We start from the raw sequence: 20171 nt of genomic DNA on the forward strand, positions 1-20171 counted from the left end.
CATTCCGTGCTCAGGCCAGGTCAAATTATCACAAATGTCATTCCGGCCAATCACTTTTCTGTCCTCACTTTTGGCTTCAATGTTTGTGTTTACACAGACACCAAAAGCTGGGCATAGGAGGGGATAGCGCCCCTCAAAAATAAAAAAGCAAGTCTGAACAAATATGCAATCAGTGTAAATATAAAAGGTGAGGTGTAATATATGATTCACTTTCATTCACAGTATTATGAAAATTGTAAAAAGAAAATGTGTGTTTTCTTCAATCTCATCTCGCGGTACCACTGAAACCGTGGCTCAACCTCGTCTTTTCAGATAATTAGCCTAAATAAAGATTGATTTAAATCTATTGTAACAGTTGTATTTCACTTCAGTGTTGATAAATGTGAGAAATGTAAGGACACATTCAACAGTGCCCAGTTAATTACTCTCTGTTCATTATCCTCATTGGTCAAATTAATCTATATTTAGTCAATAGTGCATAGTGTGCCATCTAGTGGTCAAAAATACGCTTATGTTTTAACTATAAGGAAAGTATAGACATATTTCGAAGTGAAAATGGAAATAAAGTTGTCATTGTCAAGTGGCAGCATTTCCCGTCAGTGTGATCAGCAAGAATACATAGTCATATACTGTATGACTTTTGTCCAGAAAAATTAAACTATTATGAATATCTCTCTACTATTATGCTACATCTATCTAAATACAAATTTATATATATACATCTATCTGAATACAAATTTATATATCTATCTAAATACAAATTTGTATATATATATATATATACATACATACATACAGTACACACACTGTGTAGTATTATTGCTAAATATGTGAATGGAATTGACATTTTACTGAATTGCTTTTTATTCTGATCATTATTTTAAGTCCCAGTCAGACAAAATCAAGTCACTTTGTTTTATTGTAGCCTATATCTTTCATTTGATTTATTCTTTAAAGGAAACTGTTGCAAGTTTTACAAATGTAATGCTATAAAATAAAGTCTATTGTTATTAGCCTATATATTATTATTACAAATATTATTATTATTATTATTATTATTATTATTATTATTATTATTATTATTATTATTATTATTATTATTATTATTATTATTATTATTATTAGTAGTAGTAGTAGTAGTAGTAGTAGTAGCAGTAGTAGTAGTAGTAGTAATAGTAATAGTAATAGTACAGTAAAGTACTACTAGTACAGTAGTAGTTTTGGTTTCTGTCTTTCTTGGGGAAACGCCGTTTATTCCATGAGAGGGCGCTATCATAAAAACTACAATCCCAGAATGCCTTGTAACATTGACTCTGGCTACGTTTCGGTACTGTCGACGTGGGAAGGGAGGGATCCGTGCAGTCACAAACAAAATAGTCAGGGCTGTAATGTTATGTTTAGCTAATGTTTCATGAGACATTATGGGTCCATGGTAATTCCGTTTGATCGACTGGTCAGTGGTCAATGACATCGGAAGCATGTGGCTTAAACCCGAGGAGATATTGCTTAAAAACGCGTTTAAATTATGGGTCACTGAGAATAATAATGATTATTTCATATTGCAAAGGAGACGTGGGTATGGTGAGGGTGCAGGCGGTTTGACAGGTAACGTCATGTTTTCACTACTCAGTATCTTTTACCAAGCAGATGTTGCATAACTTGCATTCCCAGCCCATCGCATAACCTATGAATAAATAAATATGCAGTGATCAGATTGATTTCATAATCTGTATTGTGCCAGATATATGAACGACGTGTGCTGTTCTGGACATGTATTGCAACAGGTAACAGGATTGGTGAAATGAGGACTCTTCTCAAGTTTCCAAACATTATAGTTCTACCCCGGGGTATGATAAACATTAGTATGTTTATCCGGGTAGCGCTGGTCCATATAGCCTGCTCTTGCTGCGCAGTGAGGCTATGGACCAAAGCTAGTATCCGGGTATTGAATTTGATTAAATGCTTGTTTTGTTAAAGTTAAAGGTAGAGTAAGTGATTTCACTTAATTCAAATATCACTTATTTTTTTGTTTTGTTGTGATAATCCTCTCTACTATAGAGTGTGCTGACCATATAAGGAGTTCCTCCCTGTCCCCAGTTAACCCCTGGGGGTCAAAAAACCTTAGGTTTCGTTTTTGACTCTCTATCCTGATTGGACGAAGGCTTAGGTCCCACAGCCAAAAACGAAACCTAAGGTTTTTTTAGTGAAATCACTTACTCTACCTTTAACATTACATTTCCAATCCATCCGATGTGGCTGATCTGTACGTGTTTAGGTTTAGGCTATACGAGCTGTGGGTGGGCGTGGTCCCATTATGACGTAGTATACCAAACTTCTATACTTAACTATAATTATTCTAAACTTTGATTGACATCCAGATCATGTATTGGTAATTTGACAGTTCAAGGAGTTCAAGCAGTTCTATACTGACATTTTCCACTAGATGGCCAAGCTTAGCCTATTTAAGTTCCTTTCCTGACCGAGTGTCACCCACCGCCATCCTAATGAATGGGTTTTGTGGATGAACAAATTGCAGCATGTGGGCAGTGTAATGATGGTGGAGGTTAATCACTGCTTGACATTACATTGACAGTGGTTGCACTTGAACCCCTCTCCAACAAAGACCCCTGCATCTAGTCTGAAGTATCCTGTTTGAATCTCTCCCTATAGTACTGTGCTACAGAGATTTCACCTTCATGAATAATGTTTGTTTTTCTGTCTGTAATATGTGGTGATTTACTGCGACAACAGCTGGAGAGCTATGTGTCAAAACCAAGCGGGCCCTGTGTAATGCTAATGCTGGACGGTGTGAGTGTGTTTTAGCTGTGACCTTGTTAATAATTCATAGAGGGAATGTCAGAGATAAAAAATATTAGATGTCATGGTGGCCATTGAGCACTGCCATGGACCCTGGCAATAATCATGTCCTCACAGCAATGAAGTATGATTTCTTTAAAAAGAGCACCTTTAATCATACTTTCATCGTGAATACATTTGTCAAGTGTTCATATCTGTCACAACTTTTGCTTGCATTACACAGGGCTTCTTGTGGGAACTCTGGATACTGTGTTGGATTCTACATCCAAGGTTGCGCCCTTTCGGATTCTACACCACACACCAGACTCGCAAGTGTATTGGTCAATAGCATGTGGTATGAACTTTTTTTACCTCATTTGCAACAAAAAAAATAATCATATAATTTAGAATTGTTGTGAGTTTACATTTTTGCAGAAGTTCTTGTTTTTGTAGCTGATGCTGCTATTGTTGTTGTTGTTGTTGGGTTAGCTGCAACCAAAGAGGAGATGGTCCAGCACTGGGAATGGCTGCAGCAGAACATCATGAGAACGCTCTCTGTCTTCGACTCTAGTGATGACATTACCAGTTTTGTGCAGGGCAAAATCAGAGTAAGATGCATCACGATCTCACTACTGAAGGGAATCTGGTCAGGCAGCACAGCTCTTTTTTAATGGGCGGATGCTTAGTTAATTCAATAAAAGTTGATTCATAAAGTGCGGGAATATACAGTTTTAACAACCAAATTTGGAGATGCTTCAGTCGATGAATGCTCCCAACCAGCGGTGACCATTTGTGTGCCTTTTTTTTGGTAGGGTCTCATTGCTGAGGAAGGGAAGGTGTCAACGGTGCAGGAGGACGACCCAGAGAAGTTTCGAGAGGCCCTTTTGAGGTTTGAGAAGTGGTTTGAACTTCCTCAGAAGGAGAAGCTGGTCACCTACTACTCCTGCTCCTACTGGAAAGGCAGGGTCCCCTGCCAGGGCTGGCTGTACCTGAGCACAAACTTCCTCTGCTTCTATTCCTATCTGCTCGGATCTGAAGGTATAAGTCAATACAGGTCTACGATGTGCTTTGCTGACACTGCAGGATTTGTTTACAGCACATTATGTTGCTTATGGCGTACGGTAGGTGCGTATTGTTGCGCTTGTTGTCAGGGTGGGGGATCTCCAGTTCAAATATGATTATTGTGGCTTGTGGGAGGTCACCACTGAATTAGCAGATAATTGTATGACACACAGTAGTACATACAGTAGTAAAGTGTAAAAAAATAATAGGTTTTTTGTTTTGTTTTAATCACTAACATGCAACTTATTATATATATTTTTTTATAATATTTGTTTTATTTGGAAAAAGCAGTACAATACAATCCCCCATCCAAGTGGCTCCATCCCCAATGTCTCTGCATAGTCCTCTTTCTTCAGATGGGCTACATACAGTATGACATCAATTCCACACTTTAACAGGGCAGGGCAGGGCATAACAAGAAAAAGACAAAAAAAACAACAACAACCAAATATAACATGCAACTTTAAGAACGATACTATAGCTATGAGAAAGAAATGAGGTGTTCCGAGCACTATAAAAAGGTAAAAACGGAGAGGGTGGATGTCAAATCAGGGTACTTCACTTACTACCTTTCTGTAGCGCTCGGATCGCGCCTCTTCTTTCTTGTTCTACAGTTGATCCTTGAAGCACCAACCGTGCTCTTGTACCTCCCACTGAGCACCTGGTTGATTTCTTTCTTTCCAAGGCTACAGCTTATTAGGATGATTATTTATGATGGTTGTGATTATTATTAGTTTTTTTTTTTTTTACTACATTTTTATCCCACGATTTTGTAACCCAGTTTTTCTTTTTCACCCAGTGCCAATTATCTAAGTAATCCTGGGCGCTACACTTCCTCTGCCAACCTGGGGGGGGCAGCGGACTGACCTCATGCCTCCTTGTATGCATGAGGAGTCCAAGCTGCTTCTTTTCACCTGACAGAGGGGAATTTCCCCGGACGGACGTAGCGCGTGGAAGGGACACGTTATTCCGACCACTTCCTTTCCCCTCCATCAGGCGCCCCGGCTGGCCAGGGGGAGGTAGTTTTAGAGACCAGGATTACGGCATGTTATTGTGAGGGTACCTACCCTAGGGGACACGGGGAGAACATGCAAACTCCACATTGAAAGGCCCTATCGCCAACCCCCTCCTCGGGTATGGGCACTGATGACGCGGAGGAGGGAACACGCCGCCAGTGCCCACAGCGTCCCCAGCGGGAATCGAACCCAGGACCTTCTAGCTGTGAGGCGACAGCACTACCAACTGTGCCACCGTGCCCCGATTATTATTAGTTTTAAGCAAGCTATATTGAGGAGCTCAGTTCACATCCTCCTGTCACATGCTGCTGTTGTTGTTGTTATTGCCACTAGTTGAATGTCAGTGAATCTGTACAGTGCATCTTTAAATGGCAGTTCTTGTGATTCCTCAGTGAAACTGATCGTCTCCTGGGACGAGGTGTGGAGGCTGGAGAAAACCACTAATGTCATTCTCACTGAGAGCATCCATGTTCTGGCTCATGGCGAGGACCACTATTTCTCCATGTTGCTGCACCTTAATGAGACTTTCCTTATCATGGAACAGCTGGCTGACTACTCCATCAAGCGTCTTTTTGATAAAGAGACATTCCAACGAGAACCAGCCCTCTCTGACCCTCTTCAGATTACCAAGAGGTACTGACTGTTACACTGACTGCACTGTGTTATATAATCCTATTACCGAAATAATGCTGGTAAACTCAGTCCAAGGCTGCATAGCAGTGGTGTAATGGTGTTTCTTTTCCCGGTACCACGGAACGTCACACGCGCGCACGTGCCTACATGTGCACAGAACACCTGATAGCCTGCCTATATTGTTATATACTTGGTGTATGAGAGTTTTAGACACACAGACACAAAAGGAGACTTAAAATAATCAGACAAACCTCTTTACTGCACAATAGCGAAACTATAAAGTTTGCTTTGGACGAATGAATGTGTTGTTTGATGGTGGAGGAGGCATTCTTGTTGCGTGCAGAACACCACAGCAGCAGTAGCCTACTGGAGCCATACATGTAAGTGTAATACTAGAAAATGCCCTTCGCCGTTCACTCTCTGACGTTCCATTTGCTTTGCTCTCCTCCAGAGGCCTGGAGACTCACGCTAGGAGTGAGCAGTTCCGGGCATTTTTCAGACTTCCTAAAGAGGAGAATCTGCTGGAAGTATATGAGAGCTTCCTGTGGGTCCCCTTCAGCCATTTCAACACACTCGGCAAAATCTGTGTCTCCGAGAGCTACTTGTGCTTTGCGAGTCAGGACGGGAGCCAGTGCTACGTTATTATTCCCATGCGAGAGGTAAAGCAAAGCACAGCGCATCGTTACAAAACAGCATACGCCTGTAAAACCAGCTTGTCTCTAATAAGTTCTTGGTGTTTTTATGTTTTTAAGAAATAGACCGCACGGGCTGTTATAGCGGGAGTTGAACAGTATCTTGTTTATTTTGTGCTGTTGAACAATGGCCTCTTTGCAGATCCTAAGTGTGGAGAAGCCAGACAGCAGCAGCAGGGCGTTGGCGGTGTGTTTGCGGGGTAAGAGAGCACTGCGCTTCTCAGAGGTCCGGGACTATGAGCGGCTCGCCAATACAATCCGTAGCAGGTGTGGGATGACCGCAAGCCCGCAGCACCTTGCGCAAGCTGAGGTAATTAACTTCCCCTGGTTTACAGGATGGATCTGCTCATCATACCTTTGTTATTGTTACGCAATGTGTAGAACAATGTTCTTCTTCCCTTGTTCTCCCAATGTGTTCGTTCTATGCCGATTCCCAATTCCCCCTTGTACTGTATTCACTTGTCACTGTCACTGACCATAGATTTGTTCATGTTCTTGTACATGAGATCATAATATGTTTCCAGTTTGACGTTTTATTCTATGACATGTATTACGTCCATTAATATCGTGACCGTGAATGGTTAAACTGTGTTTTTTAAAAACTCATAGTTATATAGTTATAAAATGTAAAAAAGCTTTTTTCCGCCGACCTCACGCCGACAGCTGTTTTACTGAGAATAAGGTTAGAAATAAGTTCATGGTTAGGCATAGTTTTATCTGGGGTTAACTTTAGGAATTAAGGTTAGGTTTAACCGTTTAAGCATAATTTACTTAGATTACTTTAGGGAAACTTTGACAGAAAAAGACTCGCTCACCGTATAAAAAAATAGAAGTAAAACTCCTTAGACTGAGACTTAAGAAAATATTTGTTCTTTTATTTTATCATGCTCATAAAGTGCTCTGTGCTCAAAGTGCAATTAAAAAGCAAACGTTTGGTCAGTGCTACTGTATATGACGAGTGCACTGAGAACCAATTGTCAGTGCTTAGAATACTTTAGGAATACCAGGCCGCGATGTCCCGCCGGCTGTACGCCCGGGGCGAGTTGGTAAAGGGGCGAGCAGTCTCGTATTCCAATGTGCAATGGGAGCCCATGGTGGCAGTAACTTTCTGGTTGACCTACAAAATGATGACATCCCTGTAGCAGTCTGCTGTTTCCTGTCCTGTTCTGTACCTCCTAGGCTTTGTCACTGTCGGTGAACACACAATGAACAGTGTTTTTCTTTTTATACCGCAGTCCATGCAGGGGGTTTGTCAGTCACTCCTCAACCACATTGAGGACAACCCAGAAGAACTAACCCTGATGGTGGGGCAGAGGGACAGCAGTAAGGCAGTCAGCACTGAGGCCCTGATGACTGTGTTCCACCCTCAGGATGTCGAAAACCTCCACCCCAAATTGGTAAACACCAGTAGACTTTTATTTCTTTTGGAAATCTGAGGCACACGATTAATGTTGAAGTCGAATTCTGTGGCTGGTGGGGGGAAAAACCAACTTTTTGTGTTTTGACAGCTTAAAGAGAAGATGAAAGAGCAGTCGTGGAATATCCACTTCTCAGAGTACGGACGTGGCACAAGTATGTTTTTTACCAAAAAGACGCGAGACCTCATCGTTCGTGGTGTACCGGAGGCGTTGAGAGGAGAACTATGGATGCTTTTCTCGGGTATTTTGAAAAACATTTTTGTCTCTTGATAATTGAACACTGAGGTTGTGAGGCTTTATGTACTCTGTCACACATAATTAATTCTGAAGTAATATTGTCAGCAGGAAGTTCTGGATTGACCGTAGAGTGTGACCGTGTGTTGGTGGCGGCTGTCTGTTTTTAGGGGCGGTAAATGACATGGCCACTCACCCAGGCTATTACACTGACCTGGTGGAGCAGTCCCTGGGCACAAGCACACTGGCTACAGATGAGATAGAGAGAGACCTCCACCGCTCTCTGCCAGAGCACCCTGCCTTTCAGAGTGACACGGGAATCTCTGCTCTACGCAGGGTTCTCACCGCCTATGCCTACAGGAACCCCAAAATTGGCTACTGCCAGGTACAATGCTGGAGAAATGTCTGCATCATTTGCTTGTTGGTGATTAATCCCATATTGGATGTTTATTGGACATATATTCCCCCGTCCTCCCCTCTATCTACTGTAGGCCATGAATATTCTCACATCTGTTCTGCTACTCTACGCTAAAGAGGAGGAGGCCTTCTGGCTACTAGTGGCTGTCTGTGAGAGGATGCTGCCTGATTACTTCAACCGTCGTATCATTGGTGAGAGTCAGGGGTGTCCTGGAGGTGGGCCCAGGTGGAGCATGCAAATGCACGTGCGTAGTGCGTACGTATACAGTGCTATACATTTATTCTGGAGCCACCATAACACATCTTGAAGAATAACCGAGTAGAAACTAAAAACACTACAGCTACTTGCTGTAAGTATTTGGCTAAAAGATGTAATAATAAACAGTATACTTTTCTAGGAATGGGTGTAGTTAACCCATTCTGAACGGGAACCCATTTTTGTGTTAGCATCATGTTATGCTTTAGCTATTGAAAAATAGCAGATCTACAAGCTCATAGGGCGCCACCGGGTGGCGCGCTATGAGCTTGTAGGTCTGCTATTTTTTGAAAAATCGATTAATCAGACCAGTGTGTGTCCAGTGGAAACCTCGTATGAATCTGATCTCAGGTCAGAATGGGTTAAAGGTTAGAGTAATCATCTGGGGAGGGCAGTCACAATGCCACCATTGGGGGACTGGATCCTGGGTGAGTTTTGTTGCTACCTGGTAGCTGAGCGTTTAGCCCCGTATCGATCAGCTGTGACCCCAGAACGACTGAGACCTGTTCTGAGGTCAGTGCCTGCATTTCCTACAGGCGCTCTGGTGGACCAGGCCGTGTTTGAGGAGCTGATCCGAGAGCAGCTCCCCCAGCTGGTGGAGCACATGACGGACCTGACGTTCTTCAGCTCAGTGTCCCTGTCCTGGTTCCTCACGCTGTTCATCAGCGTGCTGCCCATCGAGAGCGCCGTGAACGTGGTCGACTGCTTCTTCTACGACGGCATCAAGGCCATCCTGCAGCTCGGCCTGACGGTGCTCCACAGCAACATGGCGGCTCTGATCAGTTGCCACGACGACGCGGAAGCGGTCACGGTCCTGAACAAGTCTGTGTCAAAAGGGGGCAAAGTGGATTGTTTCAAAGTTTAGCCGGAGATGATGAATAAAAGCATAAATGTATCCATGATTACAACATTTGTTAACTTTCTCTCTGCGCGCGCCATTTCATTCCCGACAGGTTTTTTGACAGCGTGACAAACAAAGATAGCCCATTGCCTCCCACTGTCCAGCAAGCCTCAGTGGGCAATAATGACAAAGCAAATCACCTCAAGGTTGACATCAGTGATCTCATCCGAGAAGCCTACGAGGTAAAATCTAATAATTACACGCACACAGTAGATATACGTATATATATATAGTGTGGAGAGAGAGAGAGAAGGATTCATATAACTTTCATTCTGCCCTGGACTGTCATTATGTCGTTTTCTTAAACTTTAATCATGTAACTCTGCTCAGAAATATGGAAACATTCGTTCGGAGGAAGTGGAGAGTTTGCGGAAGAGAAACAAACTCCATGTGATCCAGACATTGGAGGATGCAACCAAACAAAATGTTGTGAGTGCAATAATGTTGCGTTTAGTTTCATAGTGTTGCACGGTTTACGTCATTGCTGTTGTGTTGGGGATTCATTTAAATATCTCTGCTTTCAGAGGGCGTCTGTCTGGTGCCTCAGTCAGTCACAAGTCCTGTCTTGTCTCAAAACATTGGTTTTGAATGAAGCGTAAAAGTGTCAAAAGTACTGTAAATCTTAACTCTTTACTTTCAGCTTCGTGTAGTGTCACAAGAGGTGAAGTTTGGCGCCTCGCAGCTTGACGACCTTTATCGATTGTTCAAAGTGAGTGAGCGTCTTAGTAATTATCTCGACTGAACTCTTTAGATTAGAACACTCTTTAGCTTCAACCTTTTCTTACCGACATGATTGTCACGCAAATATGAAAAAAAAATAGTATCACACATCATCTGCTTATCCGTTTTTCAGAGGCAGCATTTCCTCAGCTGCTATTGGACGATCAACAGCCAAGCGCTGTTGCACCATGATCCCAGTCTGGCCTATTTAGATCAGTACCAACTGGGCTTTCAGCAGTTCAGCACACTGTTCTCCCTGCTGCAGCCCTGGCCTCTCTGCACCAGCAAGAACACCCTCTCCCTCTGGGTGTTCCGCCTGATAGATGAGAACCAGGATGGCCTCGTCAACTTTAAAGAGTTCTGCTATGCCCTTGGTATGCTCTCACTTTCTTCGCCCTCTCTCTCTCTCTAGCTGTTCTGTTCAACGTCCCATCACTTAAATCCACTTGACTAAGCAACTCAAAGCAAAGGTTGAATACCAACCATTTGCCATTTTTGGGGGTGCAACCCACATGTTTAGCAGTGTTGCGCATTCCACGAAAGCCTGTTCCTTACAAGCTGTACCTCATTGTAAAGGTGACTAATCAACGATTAATGTTATGTAAAATACAATATCAATTGGTATTATTAAAGTGGAGAAATAATGGACCAATGTTAAGTTTCCGAACCTTTTGTGCTGAGTTTGTCCGGTCCATTTGGAGTCTCACTTTCCCCCTCTTTTGCTCTTACAGATACTTTATACAGTGGCTCTTTCACAAATAGACTGAAGTTCTTGTTCAAGCTGCATCTGCCACCAGGTAAGTGAAGGAACACATTGTTACCACCAAGCCCCACAACTCTAACTTGGTTTGTTTCTTGTGGAAAGAGGTAGTGGTGTGCTAACTGTGCTTGAGGACTGATCTTTATTATATACTGTTAAGGCTTATATATTATATACTGTACAGTAAGGGTTCAAAATCATGGAAAGGAAACAAACTTCAGGGTGTCTTGCATAGAGCAGGAATATCTATATATATATTTTTAAAACCTTTATTCTGGGGGCACCACATCACATCAAACATAGCTAGATGAGCTAGATACTATGGCAGATAGTAGATACTATGGCAACAATAGCGTGTGGACAAGGTGAAATAACTTTGCCATGGCAACATCTGGTTTAAAAGGCAGGGGTGGGGGTTGTTAATGACTACCTCCAACACCAGTTGTAATTGGGAGAAGAACCGCTTCAGTCACCATTAATTGCTAAGCAATAGAAGTATAGAAAGATAGACTCACAGCTGCTGATGTGCTAGCAGGAGGCTATATGGAGTGCTTGTTTTTAAAATGTCACTGTATTCTAATTCTACTGTACACTATCTTTGCTAATTACTTACTTTAAATCTACTAACAAGCGCAATATAATTGAGCCATGAAATGCCAATGTAATGAGTACTTAAATGAACAGTAAAATGGCTTGAGACAAACAGAGTTTTCTATTTGTGTATATTGAGTTGTATATGTCGTACTGTATATGACGTTTCTTTGGCTGTAAAGATGATTTTGTCACCTCATTACAATTCACAATCGCTGTGTCGCCTCATTACAATTCACAATCGCTTTGTGGCTCAATTAATTTAACAATTAATGACCTGTATCTGAGCGCTTTCTTGTGTGCTGTGTTTGTGAGTGCACTCACTGAGACAATCTTTTAGCCTTCACAGGTAGTCCTTTACATTCAAAGGACCAAAGAATCCAGCACTTTATTCCAATGACTGACGACTGTTCTCACTTCACTAAACTGACTGGTCAGCTTCTTTGCTGTGCTCTTTTCCCCTTTGAAACTTCTTTCTTTGTTATAACCCTTCCAAAGGACCATACTGGACAACATTAAAAACAAATGTTGAGTGTACAAATAAAGCCATTAAGGTGACAATTTGGATGTACAATATCTCTATATCTGGCAGATGTTATGAATACACATGAATTAATGACATGTTTGATGTCAGTATGGTCCTTTAAGTGTATGCATGCCACCATTGTGATTGTGTTATCCACTTATCAATAAATAGATTCTGTGTTCAAGTCGCTGACATACTGTTCACATATTTTAGCATTCGATCTCCCAGAGGATGGTGTGATACGGAAAAGTCCTGAGAGAGGTATTATTTCTACTTGACTTTCTCACTTGTTATTCTTCAGCTAGAACAGTAACTTAACTATACCGGATTTGATCGTGTCATTATATAATTTACGGATGGTGTCTTGGTTTGTGTTTCATCTTTTCTTCCTACATTGTACAGGTAGAGGAAAAGTAGACTTGCAGGCCTACCTGAAACAATGGCAAGATGAGATACACAAGAAAGAAGAGACCATCAAGGACTTACCCAGAATTAACCAGGTAATTCAAACTCATCATTGATGCTATCGTGCTGGGACGACACATTATCTAATTCCATGAATGCATAATACATATGTTGTCTCTCTTAGACTCAGTTCATCCAGTTCTCCAAGACCCTGTACAACCTCTTTCATGGTGACCCAGACGAGGAGCCTCTCTACCGTGCAGTGACCCATGTGACCAGCCTGCTTTTGAGGATGGAGGAGGTTGGACGAAGGCTGCAGGAGCCAAATGGTATCCAGGAGGCCATAAGGTCCCCGGAGTCTTCTCCAGAGGGGCTAAAAGTGAACACAGAATCCATTTCCCCAGAGAGCAGCTCGGACATTTCGAGCACCCAGGAAACGGCACCCAAGCCCAAGGAGGTGGAATGGTCTTTTGCCTTTGAACAGGTGTTGGCATCCCTACTCAATGAGCCTACTGTAGTGAGATTCTTTGAAAGGCCCTTAGATGTTCAGACTCGACTGGACCAAGCCAAGGTTGCCCAACTGAAATCAAGCGCAAACAAATGAATCGATACTTTGTCGCTATCTGGCTTTTGCTCAAAGCCATTCAATCACTTTGTCTCTAATACTTTGTCCACTTGAAGGGAACAACATGATTTGGAAGGTGCCGTTCATAAGATATTGAGGATTGAAATGATGTCAATCATAAAGAGGCAGTCGCTAAAGCGAAACCACTGCTTTGCTCTGCTTCAATGTTTTCATAATTTGGCATCTTGTGTCTGACACCAAAATGCTCTTCTTCCAGAGGGACAGCCCAATGGTTGTACAACGCATGTAGCTACAGTAGGTGGTGTAGCTAGGTTGTTCAATCAGATTATGACCAGCAGATGGCTAGCTAAAAAAATTATGACGGGAACAAAACGACCAAACTTAATGACCAGCAGTGCTCTCCTCCTAAACTTAGAGAAGTTAAGACTTAAAGCCAATTCAGATACATTCTCACATTAAGCCACCATGGTTTTACACCAACAGCCCTCCAACTGATGTAATAGACAAATAGACAGATACACTTATATTTGTCTGAGATCGTCCTCGAGGGGAATTCTGCTGAAATGTAATTGCATTTCAAAGTTGTCTTGCCTTTTGCTTGATGGAGATGCTGTTCATGAGCATCGTTGTGGCCTTCTACAGCCATACATTTGACAGAATGAATGAATATCTGTCAGGCCATAGACCTCATGTCATGCGAGGTACAGCTCTACTCAGTGTGACTTTGTACGCTCTCTTGGCAGATGGACAGTTACTCTTTCAGATTTGGTTATCAGTCGATACTTCCTCAAAGTGTATCTTGCTTTCTTGTAACTGCCCAAACACTCTGAATCTACTGTCCAACTGCTTTGTTTGATGAACCACAACAAAAACCTGTTTCAATATCTCACCTCAAGGGAGAGCTGTTCATGCAAAAATGATATTACAATTGACCGTATGACCACAAGCGCCACCTATTGTAATCAAACGTCTTGGAACTATTTGATAATACCTCAAACATGAGCAATAACATAACTTAAGAGGAAAGCTATATTGGTCAAAGCTATACTGACCGGCACACTCCCTGTCCCTGGTGTTCTCCCTCCCTACCACACCGCGTGTTATAAAGTATTATAGCATGGCCTTGTGTGTCCTATGCTGGAAACATAGTCACTGTGCTTTAAGGTCTTTAGAACATTCTACACAGTTACTGAAAGTGCTGAATGACTGAGCAAAACATATTGGGTCTGAGAAATGTAGCTAGGCATCAGTGAAGGGAAAAATGCATTTTGTGCTATTCACATTACACATTAAATGCTTAAAGGGAAGGTGTAATTCACCAATGTTTGCTTGAGAGAAAAAAAACATGCATGTTTTTTGTTGTAATATTGCATTATGGAATTACTTTCTAGGGAGTATATGGTATTGTTTATAAGCATCAGTTAAATGTACAGTATTGGTTTGGATAAAGCTAATGAGTTTGCAAAACAAATAATAGGGTATGATATGGTGGATTACTGTGCAGACTCCTGCACATATACTGTACGTTTGTGATATATATTTTGCTCGGTAAATCTCATCTCAGGATGTCATTTGTGACTACTTTAAAATAAGGGAGCAGGACATCTATTTTTTTGGTATATATTTTTTCCTCATTGTGTTAAACTACAAAAGCCAGCCTAATGATGCCACTCATGAAATCCATTGCCTGTAATATACCAGATATTACGAATTTCCGAAGTGTATACTGTAAGTGCATGTTCTTCTGCTTCCTTTCATAGCCATAGCACGGAAAAGGCGCTTTTGATGTGCGTGAGTATACATGGCCTGCCTTTGCTTAAATGTTTTCAAACATTACAAAAGTGTAATTGAGACATTGTTGCACATTCGCTGTATGCTTCACTGTAGACATGCTGTATGAGTTTGGAGCTTGACGGTCAGCCACAGTAGCGATAACGATAGATATTTATTGGAACAGTCTATAGTGGGCAAGTTCACAAACACTAGGATAAAACAGGAAGATTCATAGGAAAGAAGCTTCGTAAGTGCAATTGTTCATAATTTCATATGATTTTGCTGTACCTTGAGCTGTGTCCTTTGTTTTTATGTTGTATTGTTTGTATCCGGAAAGTTATTTTTGGACATCACTTAAAGAAACTTTGATTTGATATATGTATCGATAGATTAAATGTATACATGTGGTTTTCCTGTTAGCCGTCACATATTGTCACCGTTTTGTATAAAACAACCATTCACCCAATTGAAGTGACAAGTGTCCAAATGTAAGCAACTGTGGTGTGCAGTGACTGTAATCAAAAGAGTGTATCAGCGAATTCTATAACATACGACGGAAGCTTTTATTTCTAATATTTTAAATTATTTTTTGACAATAGTGGTCTATTAATGTATGGCAATTAGCTTACACCTTTTGTCATTGGTAGCAGTTTAATAACTTCTAATCTCAGAAAACGACAATGTAATGCAAACCATACAACTTATCTAGTAGTAGTATTACCTCTGTGCAACTATAGGATTTTTGTGGCACAGTCTTACATTTTAGGATTTGCTTTGAATATCATTTGTTTACGTTGTTTTAAACTATTTGTTTACGATGTTTTTTGTTCCGTCTCCTGTGACAAAAGCCAATTGTGTCCCTTTTTAATAGACAATACGATTCAAAGATAGAACATGATTGTGCCACAAGCACAGGTGGGACATGACAATGCTGTCAACCATATCATTCCAAGTGATTTCCCTTGTATTGGTAACTGGTCATAGACTTATTTTGTAGATAATATTTCCCCCCGTAATATATGATAATAAAGATTATTCTATAAACGCTTGTATTGTATGTGTATTCTTTCATTATTTTCTCTTGTGTACAGACATAATGTAATGTGTACAGTACAACAATTTTGTTTCCCTCCAAAACAAGACCAGGTGCCTAATGGATCAATGGCACCATTAGCACTAGTTTGATCTGTTATTTCTTCTTTACAGGTGGTTCTGCATTTCTCCTCCTGACACACGTTGGGCTACAGTATACGCTTCATTTAACATACATACTGTACATGCATGCTGGGTGAGTAATGGCCTTGGTCACATGTTGTTTTCTTTTGATAGTTTATTCTGGTCACTTTGTGTGTTCTGATATAGGCTTTGTTGCATTGCTCTGATTACAAGACGACCCCCATTTTTCAAAGACTCATTTGTGGAAAAAGAACATTGAATGTCAAATAGTCTATAGTCCCCGATTATAACACGACCCTGATTTTTAGGATATTTCCATTGTCTTGTCTTATATTCAGGCACATTGGGTATATGTCTATGGTGTATTTGTGTGGGGCTTCATCACCAATCAATGTAAGTGAATACATTATAAAAGCATTAATGTGCAGCTCAGGTTAAATAAACAAATATTTGGCCCTTTTGCGGCTTCATCAGCATTTGGATGTTACGCTATACAGTTCACGTTTTGCTACTGTATATACTGAATGCTAAATCCCTGAAATGTATAGGAGGACTATAATAAAGTTAAAAGGTGTACAACAGATTCCCTCATTGAGCCCATGAGCACCAACCAGTTACAGTTGATATTTGTCAGTAACAGTGTCAGGGTTGTTTGGTTATAGGATTGTGTATCACTGATTGACACAAGAGGTTGGTTTGTGCAGCTCTTTTCGTCCAGAAAAGACATTCTAAAAGCAGACTGTATGTCGACACCTTTTGTTCATTTCTCATTTCTGGAGTCCTATACTCTACAGTAGGCTTTACTACAAAAACTTAGAGATTGGCATTGGTATATACTTCCACTTACCGCACGCACACACACATACACGCACGTGCGCGCGCACACATGCACACAGATAAAAAAAAATTGTCAGACCAAAGGAGAGTATTTTATAATTGTGTTTTGAGCCCTCAGGTCCCTCTGTCAACACGTGAAGACCAGGCGAAGACCACCCTGAATCCAACACCATGCAGATAATGGGTATGTGTTTGTAGGTGTCATTTTGGTATAATCTTTGCTTGTTCTTGGTGTTCTTCAATTGCCATTTAATAGTCTTCTTGAATTCATCCAGAAGGGGCAGTAAAACAAAAAGAAAAGCTTTGACTTTCTCAATAGGTTATAAATTGAGTGAGGCTCACCCCCCCCCCCCCCACACCCAAACAACACCACCCCCACCACTGATGCCACCAGACCTCACTAGTTTCTGCACCCTGGCTACATTTTTACGTCTGTTTGACCTACAAACTGCAGGAGTCAATGACAGATGACCTACTGAGTGTACAGTATCACTCGCGTCTTCCGCCATGGCACAGGGTTACAACCCTGTCACCTGTCTTTAAACCACTTTAACCCTGGCCTCCCTATTTTGGTTCATGCGGCTATGCGGAAATGGTCAAAAGACGTTGCTCACAATGCATGAGTGATGTGCTGCCTTGTGTGAGTTTGTAGATTTTATTAATACGGCTTTTCGGGCTCAAGTGGTTATAATTGTACTCATAGAATCATAGAGCATTTGGCCTTGTTTCTGTAGAGCAGGGGTTTTCAACTGATTATGAACCAGGGACCACCACCTGACTGAACATCAACCTGGAGACTATACTGTTGTGTGTTGGGAGGGGGAATATGGGTGTGGTGTAAAATAAAAGAAATGACTGTTAAAGGCTTCATTTTATTTGTTCATTTGAGGTGAATTAAATCAAGCCCCTAAGAGTCATTATTTAACTGAGATATTCTAGTGGCCCAGAGCAAAGAAAAAAAGAACCACTGATCTATTTATTTCCTATTAAACTCATTGCAACTTATGTATGAGCGAGCAGACACATGCCATTGATTATGGGCACATTTCCTAATTGAGGGTATGCGCATGCATAAAGTCAGTGGCAAAGTGTCTTTAACATCATTTATCGTTGTTTAAATGCAATCAGATTTCTGTGTTTGGAAGTATGGGCTGTCAAGGACAGAAAGGAGTTTTTTGCCTCTCAGTACAGTATAGGGTGCCCGCATAACTTCCGGGTATGATGATGATGATGTCACACGCGTACCCTCTGTAACGGTGACTCGACCAGGCAGTCCAGAGGGGTCCCCAAATCCGGTTTCCCATGACATTAGAACTCCCTTGGCCTTTTCTGTGGAAGTTCTTGACGTCCGACTTCCCAGTAACTGACATCGTTGACGCGTCATCGTATGTCACCAGGGTTATTTACGGCACTGTTTCTCGACTAGTGCTCGATACAATGAAATACAAATCTTCACTTAAAAAGCCATGCTGTAGTAGACCGTGTAGAGGGTTGTGAGATCTGCTGGGTGCTAGCCCCAGGACAGTTTTTAGGCCATGAGTTAGTGTACTGTAGTTTATTGCCATATGTGTGGGCACTGCATGGGCACAATAACCACAAAGAACATACAACCTACATAGCACAGCGCATGAGCAAAAATCTTAATGGCAATAACACACACACACGCACACACACACACACACACACACACACACACACACACACACACACACACACACACACACACAGACTGGTATATATATTATTATTATTATTTTTAAAGAGCTGGATATTTAACTCTGGTTGCTTAAGATAGTTTGTAATATTGCGCTCAGCCAATCAAATATACTTTCCGAAATAAAGAGGCCTTACTCTGTATTCTTCTTACTGCAGTATTCTCATTATCATTTAAATAGATTAATGATGCATGTGGCTAAATACAAAGTAGCCTTAAACCCATCTAAAATGACAATATTGCTGAAAATAGTACCTTTTAAAGGGAAGATTTAGTTGACGTAAATACCTGTAAGATGAACCGATAGCGCTTGTGAGATATTTATGGTGCCAGTCATTTATGGAGTGTGTATACTGTGGAATTCTGAAGATGTGTTGTTGTTTACTGCGATGTCAAGACCAAAAATGTGTGGCTATTTAAAACGTGTCTGTCATTTTCATGCTATCAATGTCACTTCTAAATTCCTATGTTGTTATGTAGGTCAGTTGAAGGTATGGTGAGCGATTTTGGTTGTTGTTGTTAAAATAAGTATTAAATAGCTCGGTATTCTGATGGTACTACTTGCTATATAGATATTCAGGTCAGGATACGAATTTTATCCTATCAGGAGAGAGAACTTACATAGGATACAGGATAAACAAGTGTATTTGGAAGAGATGACACAAAATAAATGAGTAGACATAATTGGATGTGGAACACAATCAAATTAAAGCTGAAAAATGGCTGCTCTCCTGTTTGGCAATTAACGCACCTGAACATGTATTCTCTTTTTCTCATTAAAGAGATGGGAGACCTCTGTCACTGAACAGTCAGTAAACACACAGCAATGATTACTATACCTGAATATTGTGCTTTAACCTTTTAACAAAAAAGTTTTGTTTTAAGTTAACCAAAAAAAAACATCTTACCATAGCTTTAATATGGGGATGGGTAATATATTTTTGAGAGATACTTTCCTGACTATATTGTGACTATTAGTTAATAAATAATAGTACAATTGCTGATGTAGGACAATGATTATGGTCTCCTTCCCCCAGTTTACTAATAATACTTCTGTGAGTGTGCCTGGAGGTATTTATAGAAGCAAAGAATAGCCCATTGAAGTACTTCTCACACCATTGGCGATGTACTATGGCATGTGTCGTAGAAATGCCCCCCCATTTACACAACACACCATGGCCTGCATGCGTTACTGGAAACCAAACGGTAGCATAAAACTACTGGGACAATATAAGATGAGGACATAATAGTACGAATCCTTGACTGGATATTGTTTGGACATGTAAACTCGTTCATTGAAACGCTGAAGAGTTCAGTCCTTTTTTTTAAATATTTATATGATCAACAATGTATTATGGAAGCAGACCCAGACCCAGTTTGAATGTTTGGATGAATCCATTTTATTTGATCACATTAAAAGGGTTTTCTCATCATAAAGTAACCTCTTCTTGATGTAGTAGGTATAAATCTTCACCAGCTGCATTTTAACCACTTGAACCCGCATGAGCATCCCTACTCTGGGCAGAACCTTTGCCAGAAATAGCTATTTTTGGTCAAGAGTTTTAGTGTAGAATGAAAAAAATAGCATACCAAGTACAGTTGCAACTCAGATCCATTTTACTAATAAGTCTGCTCTAGACTCAGGGTTTAAGTGGTTA

The 20171-nt window shown here is 41.0% G+C and overlaps 1 protein-coding gene across 2 annotated transcripts; it reads left to right on the plus strand.

Moving 5' to 3' along the window:
* The first annotated feature begins 1347 nt into the window (after positions 1-1347).
* tbc1d8b (TBC1 domain family member 8B) lies at positions 1348-15826 on the plus strand. Of its 2 annotated transcripts, XM_080779716.1 has the most exons (21): positions 1348-1605; positions 3041-3151; positions 3286-3404; positions 3609-3834; positions 5267-5507; positions 5959-6166; positions 6342-6509; positions 7435-7596; positions 7708-7858; positions 8022-8236; positions 8343-8460; positions 9061-9346; positions 9478-9607; positions 9756-9854; positions 10066-10134; positions 10279-10519; positions 10877-10942; positions 11837-11929; positions 12236-12283; positions 12425-12522; positions 12612-15826. In XM_080779716.1, the coding sequence occupies exons 1-21, from the start codon at positions 1479-1481 to the stop codon at positions 13029-13031; spliced, it is 3396 nt and encodes a 1131-aa protein (XP_080635842.1). In that variant the 5' UTR covers positions 1348-1478; the 3' UTR covers positions 13032-15826. The 2 variants fall into 2 exon arrangements, with proteins under 2 accessions (XP_080635842.1, XP_080635841.1); XM_080779715.1 differs by lacking the exon at positions 11837-11929.
* The last annotated feature ends 4345 nt before the right edge of the window (positions 15827-20171 follow it).

The sequence above is a fragment of the Protomyctophum bolini genome (assembly GCF_963924005.1).
Source record: "Protomyctophum bolini genome assembly, chromosome: 13".
NCBI classification, from domain to species: Eukaryota; Metazoa; Chordata; class Actinopteri; order Myctophiformes; family Myctophidae; genus Protomyctophum; species Protomyctophum bolini.

Coding starts and splice junctions, on each gene's coding strand:
- tbc1d8b (XM_080779716.1), top strand. CDS start 1,479: ATGTGGCTTAAACCCGAGGAGATATTGCTTAAAAACGCGTTTAAATTA. Junction 7,597..7,707: donor AAAACCTCCACCCCAAATTG/GTAAACACCAGT, acceptor GTGTTTTGACAG/CTTAAAGAGAAGATGAAAGA. Junction 12,523..12,611: donor ACTTACCCAGAATTAACCAG/GTAATTCAAACT, acceptor TGTCTCTCTTAG/ACTCAGTTCATCCAGTTCTC.